The sequence below is a fragment of the Tupaia chinensis genome, unplaced genomic scaffold (genome assembly GCF_000334495.1).
Source record: "Tupaia chinensis unplaced genomic scaffold, TupChi_1.0 Scaffold144346_1, whole genome shotgun sequence".
In the NCBI taxonomy this organism is placed as follows: Eukaryota; Metazoa; Chordata; class Mammalia; order Scandentia; family Tupaiidae; genus Tupaia; species Tupaia belangeri.
In genome coordinates, this window is record NW_006204205.1 from 4851071 (window position 1) to 4871476 (window position 20406).

Sequence of the window (20406 nt, forward strand, 5' to 3'; positions counted from 1 at the left end):
TCATTCTATACTTGTGCATATATAGGAAGGTGCATACTGCAGGAAACAAAGTCATATGCTGAAAGTAAGGAAGAAGGAGGGAAGGAGTTTAAAAGGAGTTTAGTCAGCTTTGCAGTAGCTAGACTAAGTAACCTAGGGAGTATTAAGAAAAGAGTTGACTATTGCGACATAGAAGAAATGCTGCACATGTACTATAATTCTAGAAATTAGTTTTTCTTCTTTTTTTAAGGTTTTTGACAGAGGGTGTGTGTGCTCACCATAGAGAGAAGCAAAGTGAGAAATCATCCCTCCCCCCTCGCCCCTCTGGAGAGAGGCAGCCAAGCCGCAATCCCTTCTCCTCCATTCTCTTGGAATTTGAGGACACACACACACACACACACACACACACACACACACATGATTATCAAGCACCAGGTCCAGAATTCGAACCATAGTTGGCCATATGGAAGTCTAGCACCTTAATGACCATGCCACCTGCTACCCCCAGAAATTCTCATTACAAAAAAATAATATCTATTAGCAATTTGACAAATGAAGTTGTTACTTTAAAAATCCCCTTTATCCTTGGGAAACTACCTGTATGGCTCTTTAGACCATTTTGATGTCATAACAGGTAAACCAGTTTTTTGCTTCCAGGCTGTAATGCCATTTTTGGGTCTTCAGGCTGCTGTTAACATCCCTTGGTGTCAAAAAGTGGCAACCACTTCTCTTGGATTCCTGGGAGTCTGACTCTTATGGTTTTCTTCTGCCTTTGGGGGTGGCTCTTGGTCTAGGAACCTTGGTTTCTTCCATTACTTTGTAACTTATACTGGTTTAGAAAAATCAGTTTCTGTGCTGGGAAAACAAAAACCAAAAACCAAAAAACCTTTTCTGTATTTGTGCCTGATTGTATAGTATGTACAAAGTTACTTAGGTGGTTTTCTCCTTACGATAGTTACAGAACAGTATAATCTTAAAACTGACTTTTTAAAAGGTAGATTTATTTGACACAAGCCAAACAATATAGATAACGTTACTGTACATTTTGAAGCTTTAAAAACATTGTTTTAGATTAGAAAGTATCAAACATTTAAAATAATTTTTATGAATAATGAAAGCTTATTTTTGTTATTACATATGGATTTATTAGTAAATAGGCAAGAAATTGTTGTTTGACATAACCATGGTCAAAAGTGGGCCTTCAAATTTCAAAAAAGGGAAGCTAGCTTGAATTACATGTATTTAGTTTAGAAGTTTCCATCCCTATCTCCTGGTCTGCTCTTCTGCTGCCTTAGCTCACCTTTTCTTCATGACATATTGTGGCTTCTCTAACAGCCCTCTTTCATGTGTATTTTACATTTTTGCCATGTAGGTCTTTCACAGTTCTGCAGCCCTAGGCGGGCGTTCTCTGAGCAGGGTCCGCTCCGCCTGATCAGGAGCGCCTCTTTCTTTGCAGGTTTGCGATGTGCTGTGTGGGTAGACTAGTTGGTGTGCCTCAGTGGCTAGCATCTGTAGTTAAGCTGTGGAAACAAGAGAGTAAGTGACAAATGCAATTGGAGGGGTTGTGATTAACCAAACAGTGCATAAAGACTATAACAATTTAATTTCTTTTCACTGATAGAGTGTTCAAGTTTCCAGAAACTGAGTTATCAGTAACATTAACATTTTCATAAAATTTCAGTTTGTCATGTCTTACGTCATTATGTCATAATGATTTTAAGTTTAGAATCCTAAACCAAAATTGAGTATACATATTTTGTTTTGTATTACCACTTGGAATTTTTAATGTGGCACTGTCTTGTTTCCATGGCTAAGTAGCTTTTGCACCATAGTTCATCAATTGCAGAAAATATCCTGTCTTAGTATTATTGTAAAATTTCTGATTCACACTATTCCATAAAATTTTTTCCTTGGAGCTAAGATTTAGATGAACAAGCACTGTTACAATGCTCTTTAAAAGGCATAGACGAGTTTGTTTCTTTTTAATCTTTAAATTGATGATTGTAGAGTATGTGTTCATGCTTTTGTATCCGAAACTATAACCATATTCCATATTTTCACACATTTTAGTAGATTACCTACAGTTGTAACCTTCTGATAAAAAGTGACCAAAATATGAACAAATTTACTTGTCATTGTTCTCAGATTGGTATTAGTTTAATTATTCTGGTTTTCAGTAATACTTATTTTTCCTGGAAGTAATTGATATGAGCAATGCATATTTATTATAGAAAATTTGGGAAATATGAAAACTAGGCAAAAAATAATATTAACTTTCTTGTCAGCCAGAAGTACCTGCTTTTAAAAATAAAATTGGTATCATACTATTCAAACTAATTTCTCAAATTTTATTATGGAGAATTTAGAAGCATACATTCATATAAGCAGAATCAGTAGATGAATCACTGAAATGCCCCTCACTTAGCCCCAGCAGCTATCATTCATACTGTTCAGTAGCTTGCTTGTTTTCATTTAGTAGTATGTTGTGAATATCTTTCTATATCTTTAGTATGCTTCTAAAATAAGGATTTTAGTCATCTTTCGCCTCTTTAGATATTGTCATAGATTATTTTTATACTCTATGTTAAATATTGAGATAGATCTCAAAGCTTGTTCAACTGAGTAATAGCTCTTGGTGTTGGGTTGGTGCCATGCTATCGAAAAAAATAAAGGAATGCAATGAAATGAGCATGATTTAGTTTGCTGTTTAAAAGGAAGAACACTTATCTGAATAGCAATATGTTTTATAACTGACAGTTTCATCTTGATTCATAGTTCACAGCAACCCAATGGACATGCCTGGAAGAGAGCTGAATGAGGACAGAGACAGTGGCATAGCACGCTCTGGTAATGTCAGTTTTTTATGAAACTACTATTAGCTGGCACTGTTTTGTTTGTTTTTTTAATCTCTACCTTTATCATCTCATTCCATGCATACAGTTTGTTCCTTTTGATATTAGGTTTACAAAAGAATTGTGGAAAGAGAAATCTCTTAAATTTTCATGTTGACTGTTAAATGCTGCTGATGGAGTCTGACCTGGATGGATATGATGGCTGGCTGGCTTTTATACTTAGTCAGTACAAGACAGAGGTATTGCTCAGGAAGCTGCATAGGAACCATAGTAGGAAAAAACACATTTGCTTATATTTGTCTGTTTCTGACTAGAGTTTATGGTCTCTTGCCCAGAAAGCTTAGGCATTTTGAATAAATGTGATCGATAACAGTTCTTTCAAATATGGACTCTTTCAAAATATGCATATCTAACATATTTACTTAAATGTTCTCGAATTTAAGAAAAAAAAAAAGGTAAAGCCCAGGTTGTACCCTTAAGGAACACAGAAGTGCACAGTCTCTTGGGAGAACAGTTAGGAAAATCATCCGTCATCGCTCATTGTGTAGTGTGTTTGGTAATAGCCCTGTGTTTAGTAATAGCCCTGTGCAAACAGTTTTAGAGAAACTTTAAAACTAACAGCCTGGGCAAAGAGCGGTGTGCCAGCACTGCTTTATAGAGGGATGATGCTTGAATAGTGCCTTAAGTAAATAGGAGTTAATCAAAGGCCATAGAAGAAACACATCTTAGCTAAAAGGAAGTGTTTGTTGGGGCCCAGAGATCAGCATAAGTGAAAGGAGGAGTAATGTTAGGCTTAAATTACTATTAGATATGTAGAATTTAATTCATTGTGTTATCTGCATATATATATATATAGTTCTATCTGAATTTATGATTCAGTTTTGAGTATATACAGAAAATATAACCTTATCATATATAATAACCCTTAGGCGTACATTAGAATAACAAGGAGAAGTTTCAGAATTTTTTTTAGACAAATGAATTCTACTTCCAAAGACTCTGGCTTAGTATAAAGAAAGACTTTTAGGCTTCATTTGAAAAACAAAAGAAAATGTAAAATTTAACACCAAATGCTGATGAACAGATAAAGTTGAGAACCAGTACTCCAATAGGAAAAGTGTACATCTTTCACAAAATTTCACCCTTCTTTTTTAAAGAAATCGTTTTATTTAAACTTTATTTATTTATTTTAATATGACCAGACTGAGAGCGCGCGAGAAAGCAAGCCACCAGGTCTAGGACTTGAACCACAGCTGGCTATGTGGGAGTCTAGCCCCTTAACTACCATACCACATGCTGGCCCCATCTTTTTTTTTTAATAGAGTTTTTTTGTTTTGTTTTGTTTTTTAAATAAATCTAGAGTGTATTTCTCCTAATACTCTTTGCTTCTATATAATACAGAGAATTTAGGCTTTTGATGTAGAAATTTAATTCTTACTATTTTATTCAAAATTTGGGAGTTGCTAATTTAATCTTTATACTTTTTTTTTTCCTTTTTTAAATCAGAGGCCTGACTAGACTGATCTGTAAGGCTCCTTCAAGTCATTAAGTTCATATATGCCGTTTAAGCTAGTTGTGCTTCTTTTCCTAACTTTTTTTTCTTTCTTTCTCTTAAGGCTATTGCTGTAGGGTGCATGTGCTCACCAGAGAGAGACAGTGAGAGGGAAAGTGAAAAATCAGCCTCCAGGTCAAATCCCTTCTCTTCTGTTCTCCTCCTGGGATTTTGGGTGCATCCATTGTGATTTACAACTCACTAGGTCCAGGACTCATGTGGGAATCCTGTGCCTTAACCACCACACCACCTGCTGACTCTCACTAATAGTGTTATTTATTAATTTTTTTTTTAGAGCTTTTGCCATAGAGCTGTGGATTCAGAGAGAGGCAGACAGAGACAATGAGAGGGAGAGAGAGAAATCACTCCCCCAGGGGGAATGGCCACTCTACCATCCCTTCTCCTCCATTCTGTTCCTGGGATCTTGATGGGCACACATGCACATGCACCTGGTGTGATTTTCAAGCCACTGGGTCCAGGACTCAAACCATAGTCAGCCTGTAGGAGTCCAGTGCATAACCACTATGCCATCTACTGGCCCCAATAGTGTTATTAATTTGTATATTTAACTTTATTTATTTTAATTTGACTAGAGAGGAACAGAGAGAGAGAGAGAGGAAAAGTGAGAAAGCAAACCATCAGGTCCAGGTCTAAAACCACATTTGGCCATTTGGGAGTTCACCCCCCTTAACCACCAGGCCACCTACCAGTCCCCAATAGTGTTAATTTTAGAACTAGAATGAAGTAAAGTGTATTTTGACCCAAATTTAGGGTAGCATTTTATTTTTCACTGAAGCCATACTTAGATTACTTGTACATAATCAATCTCAGGCTGCAAAGTTTTTTTTACAGAACTAATTGATAAATTTGTCTTAATTAAATGATTAGATCCCCATGATGACAGTGTTCTAGTTTTTTGGTCTGGGGTCCAAGATAATTTATCATTTGGCACGTACCTCTTTGTACAGGTATGGTAATACCATGTTTTGGGCCAACTGGTTGGCATAGTGGTGAAGGTGGCTGGATCCCACATGGCATTCTGGCTATGGCAGCTTGAAAAATACATAGAATGTGTGTGTGTGTGCATGCTCAAAATCCCAAGAGGAGAATGGAGGAGGAGAAAGGATTGTGATGTGGCCAACCCCCTGGGGGATGCTTTCTTATTTTCCCTCTCTATGTCTTTCTCTCTCTCGCAAGCTCATGCAACCTGTAGCAAATAAAAAAAAAAAAAAAAAAGAAGAAGAAGAAAAGAAAAGAAAAACATAACACTGTTACTGTTACAAAATTTCAATGTGTGGCTATAATCCTGAAGATAGAACCCTTAAATATTGCCTAACAGAAGCACACATAATGATATATCTTTTCTTCTCTAGATCCACTGGGTAGAAAGGAAGGATCCGTGACCCTAGAAAAAATAAAGGATTTTAGCTTCAAGTACCCCAGGCAATAAACCAAATCTTAGGGATATTAGAGTGAAGAGTTTTGTGATGAGAATAATCCTCACAGTTAGGGGATCAATTGAAGCAGTTATAGTTAGAATGGAGTCTACTGGAATGTGTCTATTAATCTTGGGGCATTGCAGAATAATCTATAGCAGGTACTCTTTTTGGAGCTTAGTAGATGTGCTCACATCTCTTATTAAAAGTGGTTGGTTTGATCACCTATGCACAGGTAATCCACAAGTACTTGTAAATGACTTCTTTAAAGGCCATTTTAAACACTTTATTTTTAAATTTTTTTTTTTTTTTTACTGGAGAGAGTGAGAGAAAGCACTTCACCTCAATGGGGGATGGTCACATGGTCATCCATTTCTTCATCTTGTCAGGATATTAGAGACAGGTTTATACACTGGTGCTTTTTCCAAGCTCTCAGAAGCCAGGTTTTGAACCATGTGTGATCTAGCTTCTATGTATAGGATTCAACTGCTCTGTTATGGGGCTGACCCCAGTTATTTTCAAATATAGCTTCTGTTCTTTTTTTTTTTTTTTTTTTTTTTTTTTTTTGAGAGGTTTTTGCTATAGGGCATGTGCATTGGCCAGAGAGACAGAAAGTGAGAAATCACCCCCCAGAGGGGATGGCCACGCCACAATCCCTTCTCCTCCATTCTCCTCTCGGGATCTTGAGCATGCATGCACATGTGCCCAGTGTGAGTTTAAACCAGTGGGTCAGGGACTCAAACCATGGTCAACTACTTGGGAGTTCAGCAACATAGCCATTATGCTAATTGCTGGTCCCAAATATAGTTTCTGTTCTTAAAACCTAACTCTGGGGCCAGCAGATGGCATAGCAGTTACATCTCTGGACTCCATGGCTGACCATGGTTTTAATCCTGGACCTGGTGTCTTAAGAATCATGCCAGGTGTGTGTGTGTGTGTGTGTGTGTGTGTGTGTGTGTGCACGAGTACTCAAGATCACAGGAGGAGAATGGAAGAGAGGGAGAGGGTTTTTTTTTTTTTGCTATAGTGCGCGTGCAATCACTGGTGAGACAGAGACAGACAGAAAGTGAGAAAAATCAACCCCTCAAGGGTGGCCATGCCCAATCCCTTCTCCATTCTCCTCTTGGGATCTTGGGCACACACACGCATACAAATGCCCAGCATGAATTTTAAGCCTCTGGGTCTGGGACTTGAACTGCGGTCAACTACATGGGAGTCTAATGATGTAACTATTACACCACCTGCTGGTCTCCAAAGTGCTAATCTTATTGCAAAGCATTATTTTCTTTTGGGCTGAGTAGGCTGGAATGCCAAAAGCAGATTGTGTCAAGAGTCTTTTGCCAGTAAACTCTTAAAAACTGATCTTTGTCCTCTGAGACTTTGTTCTACAAATGATGTATTTTTTAAGAAAAATATAGAAGCTCATAAAGTAAAATAAATTTGTCTCTCAACTCTTAAATTTGATAAAAAGAAATTTGTCATTATGCCTAGTTCTTATTGACTTATACATTATATTTGTTCTTCTGACTTAACAGCATCTCTCAGCAGCTTGCTTATCACTCCATTTCCCTCCCCAAATTCTTCACTTACCCGAAGTTGTGCCAGCAGCTACCAGCGACGTTGGCGACGTAGCCAAACAACGAGTTTGGAAAATGGGGTATTTCCTAGATGGTAAGTTGGAGATAAAAACTTAGAACAAGGTTGAATAGTTTTCTTAATTCTTTTTATTTTGGAAAGATTTTTGTGTGCATTTGCTGGAGAGTCAGAGAGAAACAAAGAGCAAGAAGTCACCCCCTGAGGGAGTGGCCATGCCACAATCCCTTCTCCACCATTCTCCTCTCAGGACTTTGGGCATACATGCACTCGTGCGCCTGGCGTGAATTTAAGCCACCGGGTTCAAGACTCAAACCATGGTAACCTCTGTGGAAGTCCAGCAATCTAACCATTATGCTATCTGCTGGTCCCAGATTGAATGATTTTTTTTGGAGAGATTTTCACTATAGGGCGTGTGTGCTCGCCAGACAGACAGAGAGACACATAGAGACAGAAAGCGAGAAATCACCCCCACGGGGCATGGTCACGCCGCAGTCCCTTCTCCTCCATTCTCCTCTCGGGATCTTGGACACGCATGCACACGCCCCCGGCGTGTTTTAAGCCACCGGGTCTGGGATGCGAACTGCGGTCGACTACGTGGGAGTCCAGCAACTTAGCCTTTACGCTAACTGCTGGTTCCCCCAGATTGAATGATTTTTAAACACAATTTTATAAAGGATTTTTGGAGCCTGGACTTGTGTTTTGTGTATTTTAAGTCTGGAACTGAAAAGTTAAAATGTATGTTTTTTTTTTCCTTTTAAGTGTTAAATTATATGTAACAGTTTGCCATTTTAGCCATTTTTTAGGTGTCCAATTCAGTGATATTAAGTACCTTCACACTGTTGTGCAACCATCATCATCATCCAACTCCAGAACTCTCATCTTCCCAAACTGAAACTCTGTAGTTGATCAACAGTAACTCCCTGTTCTTCCACTCCTTGTACCTTGTGACCACTGTTTTTCAACAGAACTTCAACAGAGGTTCCATTTTCTTATATTGGGTTGTTGGAAAAGTAATGACATTTTTATATGCAAAACTATCATGATATTTCTGATGAGCCAAATAGTTTCCATTTTAATTTGTTTCAGAACTTAAACCAAGTTTCTTTAGTCTTAGGTATTATTTCTCAGTTTTTTGCTGCTGACATGTTAATAAGAACTGCAAAGGTAGGGACAAGTAGATGATATAATGGTTAAGTCACTGGATTCTCAGATGACCAGAGTCCTGAACCTGGCGGCTTGAAACTCATACCGGGCGCATGTGCATGTGTGCCCAAACGCCCAAGAGGAGAATGGATAAGGGATTGCAGCATGGCCATCCACCCAGCGTGGTGATTTCTTGCCTTCTCTCTGTGTTTCTCCAGTGAGCCCACAAGCCCTATAGCAAAAAATCTTTCAAAAAAAAAAACACAAAAAAAACCCTGCAAAGGTAATATATTGGGATAAACAAACCAATTTCCTCCATTCTCTTTTTCAACATGAATTTTACTACTTCACAAATGAATGATGCTGTGAAGTTACTGTGGCAAAGTTAATTAATACCACTAAAATAATTATGATTTAGATGTAAGTTTTCCTGCTGCTCTGATCTGATAAATGGTTACTGTATGATGTTTTCTGACATGGTATTTAATTTTGGGTATCTGTTGCTTTTGTGTTATTCTTGTTTACTTTTTTTTTTTTTTTTAAGAGAGAGAATTTTGCAATAGGGCTTATGTACTCACCGGAGAGACAGAAAGACAGAAAGTGAGAAATCGCCTCTCTCTCCCCCAGGGGGATGACCACAGCACAATCCCCTTTTCCATTCTCCTCTTGGCATTTTGGGTATGCATGCACATGTGCCCAGCGTAAGTTTGAAACCACCATGTCTGGGACTTGAACTGTGATCAGCCATGTGAAAGTCCAGCCACGTTACAACTATGCCATCTACTGGTCCCCTTGTTTGCCTTTTTAAATTTTTGCCAGTATACTGTACCTTAGTCGTATTTGAAAGACAGAATCTAAGAGAAAGAAAAGTCATAAAAACAGTAAGTAAAATTATTTGTTTTATAATTTGTACTCTCATGTCCAGTTTGGTTAGTTTGTTATGCATTATAAAGTGAAGTATCAGGTTATTACTTCTATACCTGTTATATTACTAAAGTTAACACAAAACCTGAAAAACAATTTATCAGAGGGCATATGCACTCTCCAGGTAGAAGCAGAGTGATGGTTTCCCCCCCTGCCATGGGAGATGGCCATGCCATAGTCTCTTCCATTTCTTCCTTTTTTAGGGATTTTAGGCACCCATGCACATATGCCCAGTGTGTTTTTGAGGTCTGGTGGGACTCAAACCACATAGTTGGCCATGTGGAGTCCAGCCGCCTTAATTACCATGTCGCTGGCTGGCCTCAGTTCATCTTTTTCTTTTTGCTGTTTGTGTTATATCTAAGAAACCATTTTCAAAGCTTTTACCCTGTGTTTTCTTCTAAGAGTTTTATGTTTAGGTCTTTCATATATTTACCACATGTTTCTTTAAAAAAAAAATTGAAAAGAATAATTTTTATTTTATTTATTTATTTATTTAAAATGTGACAAGTGAGGGACTGAGAGAGAAAGTGAGAAAGCAAGTTGCCAGGTCCGATACATGAACCATGGTTGGCCGTGTGGGAGTCCAGCACCCTTAACCACCACAGCACCTGCTGGCTCCTTTACTGCATGTTTTGATATTTCAGTTTTTTATGTTTCTAGTTTGGCAAGTTAATTCATTCTTGAAAGTTTGTTTTTTAGTCCATGCTAAGTTCAGCTGAAACTTTTTGTGTTTTCCTTTACTCATTCTGTTCCTTCGTCTTTTTGTTTTACTCAGAAAGAGAGATAAGTAGATCCTAGAACAGTGAAGAGATTGTACCAACTCACGTGTATATCTTAACATTTAGACATTTTTAGGTTGATCATGAATTGATATTTTCTAGTTTTTTGTTTGTTTGGGGGAGAGGTTTGTGCTGTAAGGTGCATGTGCTTGCCAGAAAGACACAGACAGAAAGCAAGAAGGGATGTCCACGCTGTAATCTTTTCTCTTACATTCTCCTCTCAGGATCTTGGGCATGCACACACACCCTGTATGAGTTTAAGTCACCAGGTCCGGGACTCGAAACACGGTCAACTACATGGGAGTTCAGCGACATAGCCATTACACCAACTGTTGGTCCTGATATTTTCTAGTTTTTTGTTGACTTCTAATTGGATAAAAATGTTCCCAATCTAACTTTCTAGTTTAATCTCTTATAAAAGCATGAACATGAAAGAATAGTTAGTGAATTTCTCAGAGAGAGATATAATTTATATGAAACTTTATATTTATTTGATAAAAACGGAACAGAAGCCTTAGCTTGCCTATATTTAATTAGCAAGATGATTGAATGGCGAATTTATTTATATATTTATTTAAATAAAAAAACATTTATTTTTAAGGTCTATAGAAGAAAGCTTTAATCTATCAGATGAAAGCTGTGGCCCAAACCCAGGAATTGTGAGGAAAAAGAAGATTGCAATTGGAGTAATCTTTTCATTATCCAAAGATGAAGATGAAAATAACAAATTTAATGAGTTCTTTTTTTCACATTTTCCTCTCTTTGAAAGCCACATGAACAAATTAAAAAGTGCAATAGAACAGGTAAGCAGTTATTTATTTATATATTACAAAATATCTTTTTCTTTGAAACTTACTGTCCTGATTAAACATTGTGTTTATTCATTTGGCAGAAGTATTAAAAGGTACAGTGCAGCTGCCTTACAGCATGTTCTGGGAGATGCAAATAGTATTCATCCCTTTTTAATGAGCTTAATGTATAATAAAAGACCTAAGGTCATTAATTTATTTAATCAGTAAATACATGTTTGGGGTCCTATAACATGGTAGGCACTATTCTGGCAACTAAAGAGAAGTCGTGAAAAAAGCAACACTCCTGACCTTATGAAACAGGAAATAAACAAATATATATGATTTAGATGGTAATAAGTGTTGTAGAGAAAAATAAAACAGAGAAAGATACATAAGCAATGCTGGAGGGAATTACTATGTATTTTTCTAGGCTCGGTCAAAAGGCCCCTGATAAAATAACATATGATCCGGAGATATGGAATATGTGAGCTACAACTGTCTGGGAGAAAATGTTTCAGACAGGGACAAAGGTCCTATGACAGGAGTAAACCTGACGTTTAAGCAATGCAAGTGGCTGGGTTGAAGTGATACTATATTATATAAGGCCTTCAGGGTACCATTATAAGAGCATGGGCATTTACTATTGAGAAAGAAGGAAAACTATTGGAGGGTTTGGAATGGAAGCATGAGGATCACTGTTACTGTTAATAGAGAATAGATCTCTAGGAGCAGAAGTGGGTGTTGTGGAGCCAGTTAGGAGGCTACTGCAATAATCTAGGTGAGAGTTGGTGAACACTTGAGCCAATTTAGTAACAGAACTGGTGTGAAGTGATTGGATTCTGGGACTATTTTGAAAATAGAGTCAATGACATTAGCTGATAGACTGAATTGGGGTATGAAAGAAGGAATATTCGAAGTTGATTCTGAAAGCTTTTTCCGTTAAAAAGTTAGAGGGACAAAGTTACCCATGCTGAAGTGGGAAATACTGTAGATGTAACAGGTTTGAATAGAAGAAGATCAGAAGTTTTTTGAAATGGCTTCTGGACTTCCAAGTGTTTTTAGAGCCTGGAGTTTAGGAGAGATGTCAGTGTAAAGACAGTTATTTAAAGCCATGAAACTGAGAAAGGGAGAGAAAAGAAAATCCTAGCCCTGAGTTGTAGAACAATTTTAACAGTTTTAGTTTGATAAGATATCAGAAGAGACAGTAAGTAATTGGTTATTCCATTAGGGGGAAGAACTAAGAATAGTTTTTTGGGGTAGCCAAGTGAAGAGTTTCAAGAAGGAGGGAGTGATTGATTTTTGTCAAGTGCTGTTGATAGTGTATATAATAAAATGTGTAAGAAACATTGTGAAATATAAGATAGAACCTAAGTATTTTTTTTAATCTAAAAAATAACGATAGGCAACATTTTTTAGGAGTTTGTAGGAAAGAAAAATGACTTCCTTTTGGGAAGAAGTTTCATTCGGATAGTCTTGAAGAGTGTGTAGGATTTTTAAACGTAAAGCTTTGTATATTAGATATAGCAAGAAAATTGATGTCCTTGCCATCCAAAGGAAATTCTGACATTTTGCTGAAATTCTTATCCAGGCCTCTTCTATGCATATAGTATTTTTATTTGATGGATTATATTACATTTTTTTTATAGGTTGCATGTATTTTGCCAGAGATAGAGAAAGTGAGAAATCATTCCCAAGGAAGGATGGTCACACCCCCATCTTTGACCTTCATTGTCTTCTTGGGATTTGAGCACACATGCACACATGCCTGGTGTGATGTTTCAAGCGACTGGGTTCAGGACTTGAACTATGGAGTCAACCATGTGGGGTCCAGCCACCTTAACCTCCACTCCATCTACTGACTCCATACATTCATATTTTTTAAATTAGCTGCTCATATTAAAAAAAGCTCATAGTTGTAACATACATGTCTCATGTTGTAAATCATTCTTAAGTATATTTAAGTGGGTTTCCTCAATTTAACAATTTTCATATTAGGCCATTTACACTTTATCATAATTATTGCCACCCCATAGTCAAAATCTTGGAAGATTTTCCATATTACTTTTTAGAGGAAATTTTCAGCAGTTCAACAAATGAAACGGTGGCTATAACCAAAATTCTTAATCCTTGTGATAGTACATGGAAGGGAAAGGACATTAATAGGAGTGGTGAGTGGCATGACAGGCATAGTTAATGGGGATATAATTACAAAGAATTTAGGATGCTTGCCAGGGAGTTTTGGCTTTGCTTTTAAAGCTGTATAAAAATTGTGCTTTAGGAAGATTAATCTGGTAGTATGTTTAAAGTTTGTCTATCAGTATTTTTTCTATGAGAGAGAGAGAGCACAAAACAGGGAGAGAGAGAGATGTCCCCAGTAGAGTCTTATGGTGCAATCTACCCCCAGTCTCATCGACTCAGATCATGGGGACATGTGCTCACAGTCTTGCAGTGTGCCCAGAGCGGTCCTGGGAAGCAAACCCAGTCTCATGTGGGTCCCCGTTATATTATAAAGCTGTCCCACTGCCTAAGCTCATGGTCACTTTTTAAAAATAAAAGGCATGGATTTTATTTCTGAGCATCTTTACAATTATGTTGAAGTCTATGTTGCATTTTGAGATCTGAAATGTAATTTAAAAATAAAAATGTTAAAATCGTTAATGGCCAAAATGGCAGAAGAAAAAGTTACTGTAAATATATATACTTTATTTTCTTCTATCAATAGATAAAAATGTAGTGTTGTGTTAATATATCCCTTTATCTTTTTCTTGTTTTTTTTTTTGCTCATGGTTTACCAGTGATTAGTTTAAAAATTAACTCCTTAATGATTGTTTTTAGGCTATGAAAATGAGCCGAAGATCAGCTGATGCCAGTCATAGGAGTTTGGCATATAATCGAATAGTTGATGCCCTAAATGAATTCAGGTACATATTTCCCAACTTTGCAAAATACAGAATTGTTTCACAATGTATACAGGAATATTTACTTCTTTTCTTAAACTTAATAAAATTTAATTCTTTAAATTTCTTTGTCCCATAGTCAGATGAAAGTGTAATTTGGTAAGCCATTGGCTCCTATGTTTTTAAATCTCAGTCATGCTTGGGATTCAAGCATATTTGTGAGCCATCACTGGTATGGTTTTCAGCATTGGACCATTTGACAAGCAGATAGGACCAGAGGAGACTGTTCTAGCAAAAGTATGTTTTGTCATTTCTTGTGCTCCTAGGTCTAGGGACTAGTTAAATGTTAGTCAGAATGGTAGGTCACTATTCATGGATATATGGAATGCCAGGGTATGTGAATGTAAGGAACATGAACTTGATGTTGCAAATATCTTTTTTGCTTCCACATCTGCTTAGTAATAATTTAATATATTATTGTAAGGATCAAATGAAATACTGTATGCAAGTTACTTAGCAGAATGCCTGATATTAGTGAATCACTGTTTTATGTATGTACAATAGTATGTACAATCACTATTGTACATAGAACCTATAGCAGTGCTTCCCCAAATTCAGTCATTCACATTAGACCTTCACAACACTGTCAGATCGATTTATCATCTATGCCACATTAATGTTTCTCATTACTTATTTATTACTAGAGGGTGTATGCATGCCCAAGAGAGAGGAAGGGGAGAAAGCGTCCCCCTAAGGGGAACAGTCACATTGTGATCCCTCCTCCTCCATCTTTCCCCCCACTTCAGATTTTGGGGTATACACACTCATATGCCTGACATATTTGCTAAGATGCTTTGTTTTGGACTTGAACTGCACAGTCAGCCTTGTGGAATATGGCGGCCTTAACCATCAGATCATACAGCTGATTCAGTGTTTCTCTTTAAATTGACTCTCTTTTATATCAAACTTACCTATTTTTTAAGAGATTTTTGCTATTGTACGTGTGCACTTGCAAGAGGCAACAGAAAGCGAGAATTCACCACCACCACCACCGCCGCCACCATCACCACCACCCCAGGGAGGATGGCCAGGCTACAATCCCTTCTCCATTCTTCTCTTGTGATTTTGCATGCCCACACACGCATACACGAACCTGGTGTGAGTTTTAAGCTGCTGGGACTCGAAATGCAGTTGACTGTGTGTGAGTCCAGTGACATAACCATTACACCGTTTGCTGGTTTCTATCAGATTTATTTCAATATTAAACTTATTACCCTAGATGGAGATTCAGTATCATTTGTCATAATAGGCTGGCTATAAAAATGAATTTACATTAACTGGGACCAGCAGTTAGCGTAATGGCTATGTTGCTGGACTCCCATGTAGTCGACCATGGTTCGTGTCCCAGATCCGGTGGCTTAAAACTCATGCTGGGTGTGTGTGAGTGCGTGCCCAAGATCCCGAGAGGAGAATGGAGGAGAAGGGATTACGGTGTGGCCATCCCCCCTGGAGGGTGATTTCTCGCTTTCTGTCTCTTTGTCTCTCTCTGTCTGTCTGGCGAGCGCACACTCCCTGTAACAAAAACCTTCCCCCCTCCCCCCCCCAAAAGAATTTACATTAACTAAAATTAAAGCTGTGTCTTGATGTACCACCGGATGTTTATTATGACTAGTTGTCCACATATCACACTTTTACAAAACTGACTGCATATTTTTTTTTAATTGACATCCGTGTGTTTTCTTCTTGGGGCAGGTATGTTCTGGATCATTTGGTTAAATGGACCATAACATTTTGAAGTCCTTGCGTTAGCTTGTGGTAGTTTAGGACTGCTATGATGAAACTGTAGGCATGCCATATATACCTTTTTTAAAATGGAAGAGTCTAAGAAGTGATGGGCTTAAATTGAAAAGTTTAACTTTATGGCTGTTGTGTAATAATCATCTCCTGTGTTCAATTATTGAGAGAAACATGTCCAATTATTTCATTTTATTCCTAATTTTTAGGATAAAAGACATTGACAGTAAGCTTCTCAGTCTTGCTTTTCTAAATAGTAAATGCAATGGCTAGCGGAAATGTAGAAGAAAACACATGGTGAAATGTAATTTCAACCTATTTTTGTTATGTTTTTGAAGGAAATAATTTGCATAGGCAAAAATCTATATTTCAGCCATATGTGATTTTGTTTTATCATACTAATTTTAGTTCTTTCTTAATTTATTATATAAAGCGTGTTAACCAATAATATAGTATTTTAGTTTTAGTTTTTATAATTATGGTAAAATAACTATACTAATTTAGCATCTTAATTATTTTTAGGTATACAATTTAGTAGTGTTAGCTAGATCCACATTGCTCTGAAATATATATCTCTAGAACTTCATCTTGAAACACTGAACCTCTGTACCTGCTAACCACTAATTCAATAACAGTATTTTTTTATTTGCCAAAGAGTGCATGCCCTTACCAGAGAGAGGCAGAGAGGGGGAAGAAAGAGAGGAAGAGGGAAAGGGAGAGAGAACCCTCCATGAGGTGTCTTCATGTCACTATTCTTTCTCCAGTTTTTTTATCCTGTTGGGATTTTTTTTTTTTGGGGGGGGGGTTGGCCATAGGGCACATGTGCTTTCTGGAGAGAGACAAGAGACAAAGAGAATGAAAGTGAGAAATCATTCCCAGGGGAAATGGCCACACCACGATCCCTTCTCCATTCTTCTCTTGGGATTTTGGGTACGCACAGACACACATGAGCCCAGTGTGATTTTTTTTTTTTTATTTTTTTTATCATTTATTATTTTTTTCATTTCATTTTCTTCCATACATTCAGTCACGTTATTATTTGTCTTACAAAATGGATATTTAAACAGGCGAACATTTCTCCCTAGTACTGTTGTTAAAACTACGAAATACCTTCAACAGATCATACCACACCTCTTTGTGAGCCCAGTGTGATTTTCAGGCCCCATGTTCAGTACTCGAGCTGTAGACAGCCATGTGTGTCAAGCACCTTAATCACCGCTGGCCCCCTGTTGGGATTTTTGGACACAAACACACACATGCCTAACATGTTTTTAGGCCACCGGGGTTGGGATTCAAACTGTGAATGGCTGTGTTGAATCTGACTCCTTCAACCACTCGGCCATGGGGCTCACCCATACCTGTATTGTTTTAAACTTTTTTTTTGGTTGTCAGAATGAGAGCAAGAACCCCCGTAATGGAACTTGGTCACACTGTAATCTTTTTTTCCTCCCTTTCTTCATTCTGTCAGGATTTGGGAAACACACACGCCTGATGTGGGTTTTTTTTTTTTTTTTTTGGAGAGGTTTTTGCTACAGGGCACGCGTGCTCACCAGACAGACAGAGAGAGACATAGAGACAGAAAGCGAGAAATCACCCCCCAGGGTGGTTGGTCACGCCGCAATCCCTTCTCCTCCATTCTCCTCTCGGGATCTTGGACACGCACTCACATGCGCCCGGCGTGAGTTTTAAGCCACTGGGTCCGGGACGCGAACCGCGGTCGACTACGTGGGAGTCCAGCGACATAGCCATTACGCTAACTGCTGGTTCCCACGCCTGGTGTGGTTTTCAAGCCACTGGGGCCATAATTTAAACTGCAGTCAGCCACATGTGATTTGGCTCCCTATGCACAGAGTTTAACCACTGCTCTGTGGGGCCAGTCCTAGAGCAATTTTAAGAAATGACTAATGTGCAACCTATTTTGTCTTCCTAACTTCTCAACTTATGTATACTTGTTTGTGTGTTTCTAAGTAAAACTTTTTATGTGAAAGTACAGAATTCAATGGTTTTATGAACATAGTAAGATGATACATATATAGAGAGCACAGATTTGAACTAGATCAGTGTACTTAACAATTTTTTTTCCAATAAACATTGGAAAATATAGTAAGCACTGTAAACATACTTTGTTTTAGGTTATTTTAATCCTTTTGTTCATTGGCTTATTATTTTTTTTTTTCATGAGAGGCAGAAAGGGAGTTAAGAAAACCCCTAACAAAGTCTTACCTTGCAGCAATTTCCCCCTACTTCCCAGCCAGTCAGTATCCTGGGTGAGCATGGGCACACCTGGAATGTTCATACCAGGATCCAAACCCCATGTGACTCTAGTATTGTGCAGTAGTGTCTTTTGCATGTACCATCACAATTGAACTCCTTATGATTTTCTTAGTAACCTTTTCTGTAGTTCACTGTATTGTAGGAGTACAGTATATAATATATATATAGGAATATAATAATATAGGAATATAACTCAAAAACTATGGGTTAACTGCTTACATTATTGGTTTCCAGTCATTAGCAGGCTGTTAGTAGTTCAGTTTTGGGAGAGTTGAACTTTATATGTGAACCCAGCTGCAGTGACGTAGGACACTATCACACAATTCTAGAGCCACATGGGAAGTCTGGATTCAGATCCTGGCTCAACCTGAGTGCGCCCTCGTGATCCTTGTTTGACTAAGATGCTGGGGAAGGATTGTGGTATGGCAAGACCCTCTCGAAGGTACTTGTCCCCTACCCCTCACCCTTATGAAAGAAACATTTAAAAAAGAAAGGTACACTTGGGGGTCCAGCAGGTGGCGTGGTGGTTAAAGGTGCTGGATTCCTACATGGCCGACTGTGGTTTGAGTCCCAGACCTGGCGGCTTGCTTTCTCACTTTCCTTTTTTTTCTCTCTCTCTCTGGTCAAATTAACAAAACAAAACAAAAAAAAGATAGCAAATGGAATTAAATAAATAAATAACTCCTTTAAAAAAATAGATATACTTGGATTTTTGACTGCATGGGAATTTGGAAACCTAGCCCCTCTATTGTTGAAGAGTCAACTCTAATTTTAATGTCAGAATATTTACTTGAGATGAGAATTTCTTTGAGATGCACAGTTTTAATAGAAATTTTAAGATATCTTCTTTGTGATTTAGGATGTAAATTATACTAAAATGTCTTAATCCAAATGTTAATGGGTTGTTTAGCCTTATGTCAAATCATATATATGATGTTTCAGTAAGTGTCCAACAGTTAAGCAAAAAGAACTCCACATTGGGGTCAAGATAAGTGTTTTTATTTTTCTCAATGTTGAATGCAGTTTTTGAGACAAGGTTAACTGTAGGTGATAAAATACCACTAGCCAGCACACATTTTATTTGGCTGCTTTGTTTTTTACAAAGTAAAACATTTCAATCTTTATTCCTATTAGGCTAGATTTATCTCTTTGTAATATACTAGGCTTTATCTTTCTCAGTTATATTATAGCTCATATATTATATAGTTTTGTTCTTTTCTGGCTCCTGAAGGTCATTCAGGTGTGAAATTTTATTTTAGGGGTTGGTGATTTTTATCTGTTAATCCAGATCTTCCTCTCTTTCAGTCTGTAAGTCCACTCTGATTTTCTTGTATCTTCAGAAATTTTCCATGTTAGTATTTGAAGAGCCAATTCTGTACAAGCTAAATAACGAATAACCCTTCTTTCTTTCCTTCTGGAATGTTGGGAGTAGGAGTCGGGGACAGCAAAACAAAGCAAAACTAAATGGTAAATTGTAAGACCTGGCTTTTTCTAAGATCCTCTATGATTTGGCCTCTCTGTTTTATCATTCAACAGTGTAAATAGCTTTATTTCACAAATTGTACACATAGACACACACAAGCAAACATATTTAATTAATATTGGGTCGTTGGGAAAGTCATTCTATATACAAAAATGTGTCATGACATTCCGAATGACCTAGTATATTTAATAGCTTTAGATTTATGGAAAAATACAGCAAATGGTAATTTTTCCATGTAGCCCTTTCCTCCACCTAGTTTTCTCTTATTAACATATTGTGTTAGCAGTAGAAATAGTGAACTAATATATTGATACATTATTAACAGAATATTCTAATTAGCATTAACGTTTAGTCTTTTTAAAAAATTTGCTACAGGGCATATGCACTCACCAGAAAGAGAGAGAAAGCACTTCCCAGGGTGCAAACACTTCTCCTCCATTCTCCTCTTGGGATTTTGGGCATGCCTAGCGTGTTTTTCAAGCCTCTTGGTCTGGTACTCGAACCATGCAGTTTGTCACGTGGGATCCAGCCACCTTCCCCATGTGACCAGCTGGCACCATTAATGTTTAGTCTTTCTGTTGTATAGTTCTATGAGTTTTGACAAATGCATGTCTTATCCATTGCAATACCATATAGAATAATTTTACCACCTTTAAAAATTCCTGTGTTCTCCTAATTTGTTCATTCCCTTCCCACTGCCCAATCCTGGCAACCACAGACAACTGATCTATTTGCTTTCTCTATAATATGGTCTTTTGCAGAATGTCATGTTCTTGAAATGATTTGGTATGTAGACTTCTCAGCTTCTTTCATTTAGCCAGTCTTCTATAAGATTTCTCCTTTTCTTTTTGTGTCTTAATGGCCTTTTTTTTTTTTTTTTTGGTAAGAGTTTTTTTTTTTTTAGGG

General features: G+C 37.5%; 1 protein-coding gene across 3 annotated transcripts in view; it reads left to right on the forward strand.

Annotated features, from left to right (window-relative positions):
• FNIP1 (folliculin interacting protein 1) overlaps window positions 1-20406 on the forward strand; it is a gene marked incomplete at its 5' end in the record, with an annotated part of 96307 nt that overhangs the window by 38274 nt on the left and 37627 nt on the right. For 2 of the 3 annotated variants that reach the window (XM_014583572.2, XM_014583574.2), the window contains 5 exon segments: window positions 1352-1435; window positions 2755-2826; window positions 7355-7490; window positions 10863-11064; window positions 13888-13973. In XM_014583572.2, the coding sequence (XP_014439058.1) occupies window positions 1352-1435; window positions 2755-2826; window positions 7355-7490; window positions 10863-11064; window positions 13888-13973 (580 nt within the window). 3 annotated transcript variants of the gene reach the window in all.